Source organism: Mizuhopecten yessoensis, unplaced genomic scaffold (genome assembly GCF_002113885.1).
Source record: "Mizuhopecten yessoensis strain PY_sf001 unplaced genomic scaffold, ASM211388v2 scaffold245, whole genome shotgun sequence".
NCBI classification, from domain to species: domain Eukaryota; kingdom Metazoa; phylum Mollusca; class Bivalvia; order Pectinida; family Pectinidae; genus Mizuhopecten; species Mizuhopecten yessoensis.
This window is the reverse complement of record NW_018403450.1, coordinates 1,365,161-1,380,072: the sequence shown is the minus strand read 5'-3', so window position 1 is coordinate 1,380,072 and position 14,912 is coordinate 1,365,161. Positions and strand designations below refer to the sequence as shown.

The 14,912-nt window shown below is 34.5% G+C and overlaps 1 protein-coding gene across 2 annotated transcripts; it reads right to left on the bottom strand.

Annotated features, from left to right (window-relative positions):
• Nucleotides 1-301: 301 nt before the first annotated feature.
• On the bottom strand, nt 302-4,944 carry LOC110445430 (glycine-rich cell wall structural protein-like). Of its 2 annotated transcripts, XM_021490059.1 has the most exons (6): nt 4,905-4,944; nt 3,072-3,139; nt 1,630-2,706; nt 1,280-1,327; nt 991-1,035; nt 302-676 (listed from the first exon to the last, which is right to left on the bottom strand). In XM_021490059.1, the coding sequence occupies exons 2-6, from the start codon at nt 3,127-3,129 to the stop codon at nt 666-668; spliced, it is 1,239 nt and encodes a 412-aa protein (XP_021345734.1). In that variant the 5' UTR covers nt 3,130-3,139; nt 4,905-4,944; the 3' UTR covers nt 302-665. The 2 variants fall into 2 exon arrangements, with proteins under 2 accessions (XP_021345734.1, XP_021345744.1); XM_021490069.1 differs by lacking the exon at nt 1,280-1,327.
• Nucleotides 4,945-14,912: the final 9,968 nt, after the last annotated feature.

The window sequence follows — 14,912 nt, the reverse complement described above, 5'->3', positions numbered from 1 at the left end:
TTTGATTGCATTTATTGTTGACATTTTTTTTTTAAATATTCTTATTCTTTGCCTCGATATCTGTTTTTTAAAACAAGTTATTCAACTCAGATCAATTTGAATGATAAATTCATTATTTTTGGGTTTACACTTTAGCATCATCACATAACTATAGTCATAACTTGTTGTGTAAGTTATTAATGATACCAGTCTTATTAAATAACCATATATGGTGTATCCATTGAAATGGATACTAAATCGTCACTGTCAGTCAAAACATTTTAACGTACCGTGAAGAGAACAGAGAACGACAAAACATGTATAAAATTACCAACAATATTTTATTTCGAATAACTTAACTAATCCCAGTTTCACGAATGGTACTTATCCAAAGGAAACTTATTAACTTAAGGTTTGCCGTAGGAAATCATTATTTAGAATAAAACGTTTCCTTGACTGCATATTCCCCCTAAAAGTTCAGCAACACTTTCCAATGGTAAAAACTAAGGACAATGAATTCTCATTATATAAGAACCATTCATGAAACTGGAACCTCAACAAATATACTTGTCACAACTGCGGCGCCGGTGTGACAAGGTTAGTATAATCACGTGATCATACGTGGCTGGAGAGCCCCCTCCCCTTTACATCTTTGCACGGGACTAATGCAATTGGATTTGCTTGACTTAATATCCACCTGTAAAAGGAAACAAAAGTGACATAAGGTTTTGTTAAATTTCATCAATATTTTAAAGCATAATGTTTATGATATAATTCAGGGAAAAACAAATAGAATAAGAAAATACACAGGGTTATTGAAGAGTAAACAAGACCTAAATTCAAACTCTAAATGATTGAAAGTAGGAACAAATGAACGATGTTTACATGTAGACCATACGTGTATCAATCGACACTTTGTAGATGTAAGAGCTTCAGCTACGGGACATTACTTCATTAAACTAGCATTAGCATGTTTTACATCTGGTAAGTATAATTAAAATAAACAATCACCTCCGATTAGGTTTCCTTTCTTTAAACCTCCAAATCCTCCATGTCCTGCAAAAGATCAATAGCGAAAAACATGAAAATATGTGTTAGCGTCCTTTTAATTGTGACATCTAATTTGAACAATGGCTCAAAGCTTTATTGTACAGATGGTTACATTTACTAGCTTCTCTCATGCCGTCAGTAGCAAGTAATACATAATGATATGACCAAGACATGAAAAGTTATAAATAGTGAACAATGAATGAATAATATTATTGTTTACGGTAAACATATAATTATAATACACAATTACCTCCAATGAAGCCACTCTTCTGAATGCCTCCAAATCCTCCTTTGTGCACTGCAAAATGAAAATGGGACATAACCATCAATCCTATATAAGTTGTGAAATTCCAAATGGAACAATTGTAAAAACGAGAGAGACGGATCCTCTTGTATAGTAAAAGACAGAGATGCTATTAGAACAGTGTATGATGTAAATATTGTAATTTTGAGGAAACTGTGGAGTTGCAACATTTAAGTAAATGTAAAAGATAACAATAACAATATCTGGATACAGCAATAATTACAATGGTAATTCTATGGTATTTTTGTATATTAAAAATGCTAATACTTTTATCATCTTGATAGTATCATACTTACTGATGCCTCCGTGTCCTCCTACAAAACCACTGGATAGTCCAACATTAGATCCTAATCCGTGACTCACTCCACCGCTAAATCCTCCTACTCCACCTCCAATATTGATTCCGTTTCCGTTTCCATTTCCTGCTCCAATTCCATTTCCAAACGAAACTCCGAAGTCATCACCAGCAATAGCGCCTCCATTTCCTCCAAAAGCAATTCCAAAATCGTCGTTGACAATGGCACCTCCGTTTCCTCCGAAAGCAATGCTTGTATCGTCGCCTACGATAGCTCCACCATTACTTCCAAAAGTAACTCCAAAATCATCACCTATAATAGCTCCGGATCCGCCGTTGAAGTTAATGGCTGTAAAATCATCGTCACTGGAAATAACGTTCAATCCATTTCCAGAAATGCCTTCTAAATCGCCTCCAACGACAACTCGTCCTCCATTAGACGACACAACTCCAAAGTCATCACCGATAGTAGCTCGGAAACCCCCTCCAACAGAACTGCCTCCGATATGTCCAGCTCCATTACTTCCGCCGGCAATATGTCCTCCAATGTGTCCTCCAACATTGCCTCCGATAAATCCACCACTCATACCGCCATGTCCTCCGATGATTCCACCATTAGGATATCCACCAATCATACCGCCATGTCCTCCGATGATTCCTCCCTTAGGGTATCCACCGAAAATACCACCCTTTCCTCCGATGAATCCACCTTTTGGGTATCCACCAAGAATACCACCATTTCCTCCTATGATTCCCCCCTTAGGGTATCCACCAATCATACCGCCATGACCTCCGATGATTCCACCCTTAGGGTATCCACCGAGAAAACCGCCCTTTCCTCCGATAAATCCACCTTTTGGGTATCCTCCGATGTGTCCCCCCTTTTTGTAACCTCCCTTGATGATTGGTATAGCTACCATGTGGCCTCCCTTGGGGTACCCTCCGATCACTGGACGGTGCATCACCTTGTGGTATCCTCCCTTCCTGTATCCACCATACCCGCCACCAATCATAAATCCGCCTTTGGGATATCCGTAATGCATTCTATGGCCGACGAAGCCACCCATCGGATAATGGCCTAAAACAAGACATGATATCATAAAATTTTTAATTTCATTGTATACAGACTGTGCTAGGTGTATCGCAACATATTGTCAAGCAAAAAGCTAACAGAGAGATTTATTTGTAGAAAATATCACTATAAAATATTCATTGAAATAATATCAATCAAACCAGCGCAGTATTTTGATAAAACAAAGACTTGGGTGTATTGTACAATTGATGGACATCTTGTCTTAATGACCGAAACTAGTTGTTCAACTGGGATTCACACCCTCGCCTACCAGCACAATGGGTTCATTCGCTTTCAAAAGATCTAGATATCGTTGTTGACTGCGATTGAATAATTTGAATACTGTAATGCACTATGTTAAATAAACTCACCATAAAAGTTGGCTAGGGTTACGGTAGCAAGGGAGGCAAGGATAGCAAGGGCAAACATGCTGATCTATCTGTGAAAACAAAGACACAGTGTCATGATAATTCATCACGTACATTATAAATCACATATTTTATGAGTAACTAAGCTCTAACATCATAATAAAACATGCGATATCAGCCACAGATGGTTACTTGGACTTGATTATCAAAAGAATACCGGTCAAGTAGTTTAGAAAAAAACAACTCTACACAGAGCATTGCATGTAAGGATATCCTCAATTCCTGTGTATGTCTTTTAGATTACAATATATTTTAATACAAACGTAGGGCGATCGCTTATAACGTGTGTCGAGAAAATGAGATATCCGCCAAAATGATTTACATGAACAGAAACATGTGTATGTTTAAACACATTTTTACCATAGTGGCTACTATTTGTTAACTTCAAGATCTATCCATTAACTGCCGCGGAGGTAGTCTAATAAGACCGATAACATGGTGATTGATTAACATTTTCCGATATTCTGATGGATTCAAATGTTAATGGTAACCGTTTGAATATGAGCCTCCTTCGACTTTGTTCTTCTGCATTCAATTTGCGAACATTTGTGATTTAGTTCCAAACATAATTGATCAAAATAAAAAACCGCCAAATTCATGTAGTACAATAAATCAGTTCAAAAACTTTCAGGTGTAATGCTATAATGTAGTCTGACGATTCTCACAAATCAATAAACTATTTGGCCAACTTAAACAAATTCTGACGCAGCCTGAACCTCACAATCTCAATCACACGACAATATCATATACAAATGTGGCAGAAAGGTGTTCTAAATTCTTAACTGTTGTTTATCATGCTTATCTTACTCGCGCTAGTGATGTCTTCAATTTGAAACTAACAGATTGCTCAAACTATTATTTTTCTCTCTTAAATACTATATATATATAACTAGCATTAGCAAAACCCATTTCCCCATTATATATAGTCAATGGTATATATCATTCAAATTCAATTTCAACAGATTTTATTGACTTTATATATGTAAATTGAATTGAACATCAGGCTATGCATACTTAAGTCCTTTCCAAATTTATTTACAAACATTACATATATTCTGTCTTAACAATCTAATCAAACAGTCCAGTGGAGATCAATCCAATTTAACTTGTGAAATGAACATTTTTCAACTTTTATTCAATCATTTTCTGTTTATGTTTTGGATATTAACAATTAAATAATCATGTATATTTGTTGACAACCCATCCTACATAAAATCCAAAGGATACAGGCCCATAAGTCCCTGTGTATAAACGCATTGGCCATCCACCCACTGGATATATAGGATTAGTTACCAAGCAATTAACATTTTGTGAAATTTCAGAATATGATATGGATTCATATAGGAAAATGTAGTTATTATCATCTATTATTGGAGTTAATTTTCTTAAAATGTATTTAACAAAGCACTATATATTATTGATATATATATTCTTCATCCAAGGTTGATCATTAGGGCGAACAGTTCTAATTTTGGATGGTATACATTCTTCTATTTTATTATTCATAGAATCTGTTAAAAAATTATTAAACTCATTCGAGTCAAGATTATTATAAGTATTTCCCAATATATTTCATTTAGAGCTCTATTCATTTTATCAAAATCTGCATTGTCATAGTTTATGGTATATAGCATTCAGTGGCGTCCAATATAGACAGTCTACACATGCAGTTTTAGTGTTAGATATCTAACACTAGAGTTAACACCTAAACATAAAAGAGAGAAAATCGTCCCTATGATAATGTGTAAGTAACGGTACAAGATTAGTAGTACATACCTCCTCAGGGGTTGTCCAGCCAGGGAATGATGTCCAACAGTGTCCGTGTCTGTCTTATATAGGGGCAGATCAGACAAACCTCTCACTGCTCAACCCCTCTGGACAGTGGCAAGACAATCAACTGACACGTTTACGTCATACAGAGGTGCGTTGTAAGACAATGAATGTAATGTTAGATGTTCTATTATAAATAATAGCATCACTTTCAATGTAAAGTTATGCTGTGTGTGAGAGTATATATCAAGCCTATTAGTTTGACAAATGTCAGATATACTTTGTAAAATTGATATGTTGGTATCAGCGCTGCATATTAAGCACCCATTTAATAGAATGTTTAGATTAAAATGTTCATAAGTACCAGTTATACCAAAAGGAGATTTTTTTATTACTAATTGCATTCTAATAGTGTTATAGAGTGGGCATTCAAATATGTAATGAAATGCATTTTTATTTGCATGTCTACATCGACATGCTGGTGTGTCATTCAGATGATCCGTATATGTAAGTCACTATTTAGGTTGCTAGCATGATTTCTCAGCTGACAAGTTATGATATTGAATTTTCTTTCATTTATATTGCTGTGAAGGTATGGTTCAATGATGTCTTCTAGGTACTTAGGCGATTCATTATTTTGAACATAAACACTAATTTATGATTTTTTCGCCAACAACAAAGTGATTCAAATCCAGTTTCTGCATAAAGCTTACAATGCGAGATCCCTTTCCGCAATCATGTAATAATTCTTAATGCCTCTAGCTGGATTGACTCAAGAATATTATTATTTTGGTTACTACATTTATCCCATACTACATCCCCACATTCAAGTATTGGTCTAATAAAAGAGGTATATATTGTTGTAAAACTTTTTCTATCCAATTTGTGTTTTAGCATTCTCCATATCTTCATTCTTTTATAAGCTAGCTCATAAATATTGTAAACATGATATGTCCATTTTCCAACACAACTAAAAGTTTAACCAAAATGCTTATGAGTTGGTCTATTAATTACAGTTTCATTACCAAATAAGATATCTGGATGATTTTGTTCCCGTTTCCTCGAGAAGATTTCAGATTCAGTTTTTAGTGAATTAAATTTGATATCCCATTTTTTGCCCATGCATTAATATAACCTAGATCATCAGTTAATTTCACAGCAATTTAATTTTGATTGTTGTCTATTACTTCATAGAGAGAAGTATCATCTGCAAAAAGTTTTATTTTACTTGTTAAACATTCTGTTATATCATTAATATAAATTAAGAAAAGAAATGGACCAATGACCGAGCCTTGGGGTACACCGATTTTGACATGCTTAAAAGTTGAATAAAACCCCTCTGTTGATACTCTCTGCTTTCTATCAGAAAGGTAATTACCAAACCATTGTAATATTTTCCCTTTTATGCCATACATTTCCAATTTAAAAAGTAAACCCTCATGCCAAACTCTATCAAACGCCTTACTTACATCACAAAATACAAATGTGATTTCATTATTTTGTAGTGTCAATTATAGATAATAACTGGTTCACAGTCGAGTCTCTTGGTGAGAAGCCTGATTGGTGTTTCGTTATGATATCACATTCTTTCATATAATTAAACACATATTTAAAAATAACTTTTTCAACAATTTTGCTAAAACATGATGTAATAGATATTAGCCTATGATTAGATACATCATTTTGAGCACCCTTATCTATGTATATTGCATGAGTATTAGCTGTTTTCCAAGAAAGAGGTATAAACCAGATTCAATAGTCTTATTACAAAGTAAAGTTAGAGGACATATTAGAGAAGGTGCTAATTTCTTTATTATCTTGGGTATCATGTCATCTGGGCCAGGATATTTTTTTATCTTTAAGTAAACACGGTTGATCTTTAATGTCCTCTTCAGATATAATAGTATTGTCTAGAAGGAAGGGAAAAGTATTTTCATGGGGGGTAAGGGGTTCAGGATTTTCAGAAGAAGTTGATATTGAGCTGAAGTTGTTATTTAGACATTCTGCTTTTTCAAATGGATGATTTAATAAGTTATTATTTTCAAAAAGAGCAGGAAGACAATTTGATACAGAAAACATTGTAATACTTTGATGTTACTGAAATTGTCTTGATATGGATATGTAGTCTCAATTACTGTTCCATCCTGAAACACCGGATTGAATTTCAAATGTTGTAACTATCATCGAGGTTTGACAGGTAATGATGCCAAATAAAATAACAGTTTCTGTCTGTAACTAGGTATAAATTGGCACGCGTTGTGAAAAAGTAATACGCTGCTGAAAAAAGTCGTTGCACTTGGGTTGGATGTCTGGAAAAGTTTTGTTAATTTCGTCATAAATGCATTTTCCATTGCTTCTTTTATGAGTGGTGATGCATAAATAATGGAAAGACTATATACAGACTTTCAAAAATGTCAATTATTTCGTTCATATTTTCAACAAATTAAAATCAAAAGCTGGTAATATTTTAAATGATCTCTTTTTTGAAGATATCTTCCGGTAGTCATGAAGCACCGAGAGATAAATGCAACGGCCATCAGTTCCAAGATTTTCCGGTTGTGTTTCATCCTTCCGGAAATAACCGATGAAGGCCGATGGAGTGTCGCATGTTGTGACGTCACGCTAGTTTCAAAATATATGTGATCGATTTTTTTCACTCAGAATGTATATTGGTTTTTATCTAAATAAACAAGTAATAAAACATGGGTATTGTTTTCACTATATGAAGATGTTCATATATGGGTTGAAACATAATTGTCTTTTCTTCAATGATACACTTCCGGTTTCCCCACTGGACGTCTACTTCCGGACGAAAAAAATTAAAGGCAAGGTGTAGAAAGGGGAAGCAACTCTGTTTACGCACGCATGTGTTACCATTAAAGAGCTTCGCTCGGGCACTTAGGCGCCCGAGAGCTATGCTCTAATTAATAGAATCTGTTAGGAATTTATTACACTCATTCTAGTCAAGATTATTTATTAGTTTTTCCCAATTTATTTCATTTGGAGATCTATTAATTTGATCAAAATCTGCATTGTCATGGTTTAATATAGTTTTCTGGTAGGAATTTTGCTTAAACACATAATATGAACGGGTAAAATTAATAACAGAGTGATCACTGCATATTGGTGTATTCACTGTATTATGTTTTATAAGATTGATATTATTAGTGAATAAAATATCAATAGCAGTACTAGTGGCAGTAGTTTGTGTTATGCTGGTAGATTTATTCATTAGATTTGTAAAGTTATATTTTACCATTAGTCTATTTAAATGGTGATTAGTATATATTCAACATATTTACATTTATATCCCCAGTTATTATGATGTGAAGTGATGTGTTACATGCATTATCTAGAACATGGTCTAATTTATCCCAATATTCAACATTTGATTCAGGTCTATAAATACATTCTAATAATTTTTCTTTCAGTATGTACTGTATCCTTGTGATAAATATTTACTCCTCCCCAGGTCCAGTTTTTCTATCAAGTCTGTGAATGTTATGGGAATGGGAGTTAAGTGTTATTTCAGCATCAGCTATATTTGTTGTAAGGTGTGTTTCAGGAAGGCATAATATGTCACTTTCATGTAATTCTGCTTCAATGATATCAAGTTTGGTTCTGAGGGATCTAACATTAAGATGTGAGATTTCTGTGTTACATTGGGGTCCTTGATTTACTTTAATACCACTGCAAAGAAATAATATTCTTTTAATGGTACATAAAAGATATTCAATGTTTTTAAGTTTGAAAATATATGATTTATCAAAATGTAAACAATATGTAAAGTAATAGTTAGAGTATGTAATTTTACCTACAAATGCCCGGATGATCAATGTAGTAATAATCCTCACAATATAGATGTGTCCAAATAAATGTAACAACGATATTCTTATATCTATCCATTATCATAGACAATCGATTGGTAAACATTCGGACACATCAGTAGGTTTCTGGTGTAAACAAACTTACGATAGGCATAATGACAATCTCTGGAATTCGACTGTGGACTGAGTGGACTTAGCGTAGAGTAAAACAGTACATTAAATGGAGAGTTTAACAGAAAATAAGTAAAAAGACCGTATGCAAGGTATAAACATCATTAAACTGATTCATTACCTTAAAGGGGCATCACGGTGAAGTAACTTTATTTTTTGTCTTTTTTTCAAATACTACATAAACATATCAAGTGAGACTCCTTATGGAAAATAACGATCGGATTTGACTGAAATAGATTCATAAAAATGATTAAATCTAAGAAAATCATCGGTATTTCTACCTGTCTGACCAACGTTTTGTTCAGGGATTTCCCTCTACTAGCGCATGCGCATAGCACATCATTTCTTTGTAAACAAAATGGCTGGCTGTGTGAAGTAAGCGAAAGAAAAGTGTTGTACCGTGTCAGCTACGAAACGAAAAGTTGACAAATGGTCAAAAGATAGCACAATGAGTACGATACGGAATCATTATTGCAGGTGGGCAGTATTCAAAGGAGAAAATAACTGCCATAGCAGTTAGTACGGTGCATGTATTCTTCCGGATAGCCGGTTAAGCTGAAATGGAATCGACAGAAATGCTAGCGCTGTTTATGTTATGAATAAATATCTAAAACTATTAAGCTCGCTAGCATCCTTGTCTGAGTTTGAACACAGATGAACTTAGTTTAATATGTTAATGGGCATGTATTGGAGAGAGTTTACTTTGTGTTTCTATAATTATACAGTGGTTTATGCGAAAGGAAGGGATAAGTGACTGGTTAGTTTGATTTTTCCATGAGGCCCTCCAAGGGATAACTGTTGTGATGGCCCACGGCGTATTTTCTGGGTCACCGAGATACGTGTTATCGAAGTCCGTGGATTTACATAATTTATAATATTACCGGGTTCAATAAAATGGTATGATTTAATTATATTGCTGAATTAAACGATTATTTTTGTTTTTACATGCAAGATTTAAATTAGTACTAATATGAATACCCGGCCTCCTCTGCCCCGTAAACATTAAAAAAAATCAGAAAGGTTTGTCCGTTGGTGTAGGGAAGGTGTTTAGCCCCGCACCATCTGTACCGGCCACATTCCGGTACTAAATTCAATATATATTTAAATATATCTACTTTATGTTTATGCCTATTATCATTGTTGACATTTAATTGTAATTGTATGACGGGAGAAGGCTGTGATAAATTGTAAAAACTTGTGCCCCATCCCTTGTTTAATTTTATTGGCAACACATTTATGTTAAAGCTAAATAAATTTAAATTCTGAATATTGGCAAGTGTGCAATTAACTTCTTATGATGAATAATTACTGTTCAATAAGTTTGAATACGGACTTAGAAATCATATAACTTGGTGTCATAGTGCGGTAAGAAGTTACAGTTGTCTGACGGCCCCTCTCTGGGGGCCCCTTTGGAAACCGTTTCATCTCGCTCGCACAACTTGTGTTTACTGCCTTGTCAGGTGACGTTATCGGCTCTATTTTTAGCAGGGCTTTCCCGAACAATTCAAGTGGTCAAACTGGACATTTGGAACGGACTATGAATATGGGGATAGCGTGGTAACATAAGTGGAAGTGCATACAATACATACATTCATTAAAAAAAAACGCCTTTTCGCGTGATGTCCCTTTAACAAGCAATACGGGATCAACATGATTAGAAACAGCATGGTAAGACTAAATATAGATATTAACGTCACAAACATAGTAGTGAACAAGATTTGGTTTGCCTTCAATTATGGTGTACGCCCTTTCCAATCAACATTATTTATATGCAATTTCATGAGATATATCTGACATAGAGTATTTTGATTGAGAATATAATTACAGGTGTGGGAACGCACAACGCACAAAAAATACCGTGCATACATCGTTCACACACCGTCCGCACATCGTCCACACATGGTGCGCACAACTGTGCGATTTAACAATCGTTCGCCCCGTTGTGCGCTTCTCACCGCACAGCTGTGCGATATGGTACAATTTGTTGATCAATTACGGAATGGAAAAAATACGGAATGCTCGTATGCAATTATGTACACTGTATATATCACTGTAATTTCTCATCACTATAATCAGAGACGTATACGTCTCTGCTATAATTAAGAGTTTGTACAAGTTTACAATGCGTGTAATACAGTATACACTGACCGTTAGACTGTCAAGAATGGGTTTGGTTCGTCGGTAACAGAACAGGTAAATAACAATTTGATGAGTGACCGGAGTTTTACCTGGCCTGTACTTGACACATAGAGCTGATATATGACACCGTATGACCGTTATGAAAACTCAACTGGACGTTTAATATTTGTTATTTGCATTCTTTTTGGTCTATAGCTCGCCTTCATCTGGTTTTCACACCTTGGCGAGTTACGTAAGTGCCCCGGGCGGGGCAAACTAGGGTCCAGGTAAAAAGTGGCAATGATTACCTGTGTAGCCGAGACAGTGTTGTTAATTTACACGTGTCGATTAAGGTCGTTTAAAAAACCCTCAAAAAAACGTTTCTAAATTTAAGAAGTATAGATAGAATGATAAGCTTATAGATGTAGCTAGAGTATAGAAACATACTAAAAAATCTAATTTTATGTTCAAACACGAAACCGTATATATTGTCAAGCCATTCCTTAATTTACACCAACCACGATTGTTATCGCCCAACGTTCGTCGATCGTCCGTACAAATGTGCGCAAGGAATGATTGTCCAATTTTTGTATCGTTCGCACTTCGTACACACATCGTTCACACACCGTGCACACATCCTGCGCGCACCGCACATCGTGTAATGTTATGCGATCCCACAACTGTATAATGAGAGTCCTATATTTGACATTTTCATATACAATAATCATGAGTAATTACTTGTAGAATGTTAAGACTCAAGTAATTCTTGTCATTCTTTTTATGTTGAGAATAGTATAACATTCAATTATACAGAATATTGACCTGCTAATTGGAAGGGGTAGACCACAAACATGCAATTTGTAAGACAGTATGCACGTGTTTTTTTTTACATTTGGCCAAGATACCAGCTGATCGTAAAATATGTATTTGGGATTGTATTATTTTGTAACTCAGGTATGTGAAATTATGGCATGAAATGCAAATCTGTATGTGACATTATCTTTTGTTATTAATTGTCATACAAATGACCATTTCACTGAAGTTTATATCGTTAGTTACACCAATCAATAGCATACTTGTAAAGTACATTTGTATATACATTTTAGCACGATTACATAGTCACGTGGTTCGAAAGGCCCAGCAATAAATGGATACAGAAAACATCTTCTTTTTATAGTATATATAGACTTCATACAATAAATAAACACAATGCAGGGGTTTGATTGAAAGGTTACATTGTACATGGTGCGGCCATGTATATGCATATCCCTTTACGATGAGTACTATATACATTGTACACATGTATTACAGGTGCATATTTCAAGATACTGTAAATATGTTTTGTCACAAACTTGCATATCTAGTATTCCATAACGCATGGATTAAAAAAAATATCGGCTGTATATATATACATATTATCAATTGGTAGAACATCACTAATTAGATAAGCTATATCTTTCCTTTTGTAGAGGCATATTATTGTCATATGGTATAATCCAAGAATGATAACAATTACAATTTAGATAACACAACTTGTTCTGTAGTAAATATTATAACTATACTAGTAGTATGAGGCATGCACGTTCTACAGTATAGGTTATGATAAAAAGATACATTTTTTGGAAAAATAAATTGACATGTATATCAAATATTCAGTGTTTACATTTTGAGATACCTAGATAATGTTGGTAGATTATGTGTTCATAATCTATATACATATATGTATGTATTCAATTGATGGAGCATCAATAATTAGGTAAGGTAAGTTTACTTCTACCTAGGTATACACGTTTCCACTGTAAAAGACAATCTGCACATGTTATAATCCAAGAGCAACACATACATATCACTAAGTCACATGTTGGTTAAATCATGTGTTGGTAAAGTCACATGTTGGTTAAGGCATGTGTTGGTTAAGTCACATGCTGGTTAAGTTATGTGTTGGTTAAGTCATGTGTTGGTTAAGTCACATTATGGTTGAGTCATGTGTTGGTAAAATCATGTGTTGGTCAAGTCACATGTTGATGAAGTCATGTGTTGGTTACGTCACATGTTGGTTGAGTCATCTGTTGGTTAAGTCATATGTTGGTTAAGTCATGTGTTGGTTAAGTCACATGTTGGTTAAGTCATGTGTATGTTAAGTCACATGGTGGTTAAATCATGTGTTGGTAAAGTTACATGTTGGTTAAGTCATGTGTTGGTTGAGTCATGTATTGGTTAGGTCATATGTTAGTTAAGTCATGTGTTAGTCAAGTCACATGTTGGTTAAGTCATGTGTTGGTTAAGTCATGTTTTGGATAAGTCGTGTGTTGGTCAAGTCACATGTTGGTTAAGTCATGTGTTGGTTAAGTCATGTGTTGGTTGAGTCATGTGTTGGTTGAGTCATATGTTGGTTAAGTGATGTGTATGTTAAGTCACATATTGGTTAGGTCATATTTTGGTTAAGTCATATATTGGTTAAGTCATGTGTTGGTTAAGTCACATGTTGGTTAAGTCATGTGTTGGTCAAATCATGCGTTGGTTAAGTCATGTGTTGGTTATGTCATGTGTTGGTTAAGTCATATGTTGGCCATGTCATATGTTGGTTAAGTCATGTGTTGGCGGAGTCATGTGTTGGTTAAGTCATGTGTTGGTTAAGTCATGTGTTGGTTAAGTCACGTGTTGGTTGAGTCAAATGTTGGTTAGGTCATAAGTTGGTTAAGTCATGTGTTGGTTAAGTCACATGTTGGTTAAGTCATGTATTAGTTAAGTCACAAGTTGGTTAGGTCATGTATTGGTTAAATCATGTATTTGTTAAGTCACATGTTGGTTGAGTGATGTGTATGTTAAGTCACGTGTTGGTTAAGTCATGTGTTGGTTAGGTGATGTGTATGTTAAGTAACATTTTGGTTAAGTGATGTGTAGGTTGAATCATGTGCTGGTAAAATCACATGTTGGTTGAGTCATGTGTTTGGTTAAATCATGTGTTTTTTAAGTCACATGTTGGTTAAGTGATGTATAGGTTAAATCATGTACTGGTAAAGTCACATGTTGCTTGAGTCATGTGTTGGTTAAATCATGTATTTGTTATGTCGCATGTTGGTTAAGTGATGTGTATGTTAAGTCATGTGTTGGTTAAAACGTTAATTTGTTAAATCACATGTTGGTTAAGTGATATGCAGGTTGAATCATGTACTGGTAAAGTCATATGTTGGTTAAGACAATTGTTGGTTAAGTCACATGTTGGTTAAGTAATGTGTTGGTTAAGCATCATGTGGGTTAGGTCATGAGTTGGTTAAGTCATATGTTGGTTGAGTCATTTGTTGGTCGAGTAATGAGTTGGTTAAGTCATATATTTGTTAAGTTATGTGTTGGTTAAGTCATATATTGGTTGAGTCATGTGTTGGTTAAATCATGTGTTGGTAAAGTCACATGTTGGTTAAGTAATGTGTTTGTTATGCATCATGTGGGTTAGGTCATGAGTTGGTTAAGTAATATGTTGGTTGAGTCATTTGTTGGTTGAGTAATGAGTTGGTTAAGTCATATATTGGTTAAGTTATGTGTTGGTTAAGTCATATATTGGTTGAGTCATGTGTTGGTAAAGTCACATGTTGGTTGAGTAATGTGTTGGTTAAGTAATCAGTGGGTTAGGTCATATGTTGGTTAAATCATGTTTTAATTAAGTCACATTTTGTTTGAGTCACATGTTGGTTTAGTCATGTGTTGGTTAAATCATGTGCTTGGTTGAGTCATGTGTTGGTTAAATCATGTGTTGGTTAAGTCATTGGTTGTTTAGGTCATGTTTTTTTTTTATATATTTTTATCCTTTGACTCGATATCTGTTTTTTAAATCAAGTTATTCAACTAACTATGATATAGTAGTCATAACTTGTTGTGTAAATTATTAATGATACCAGTC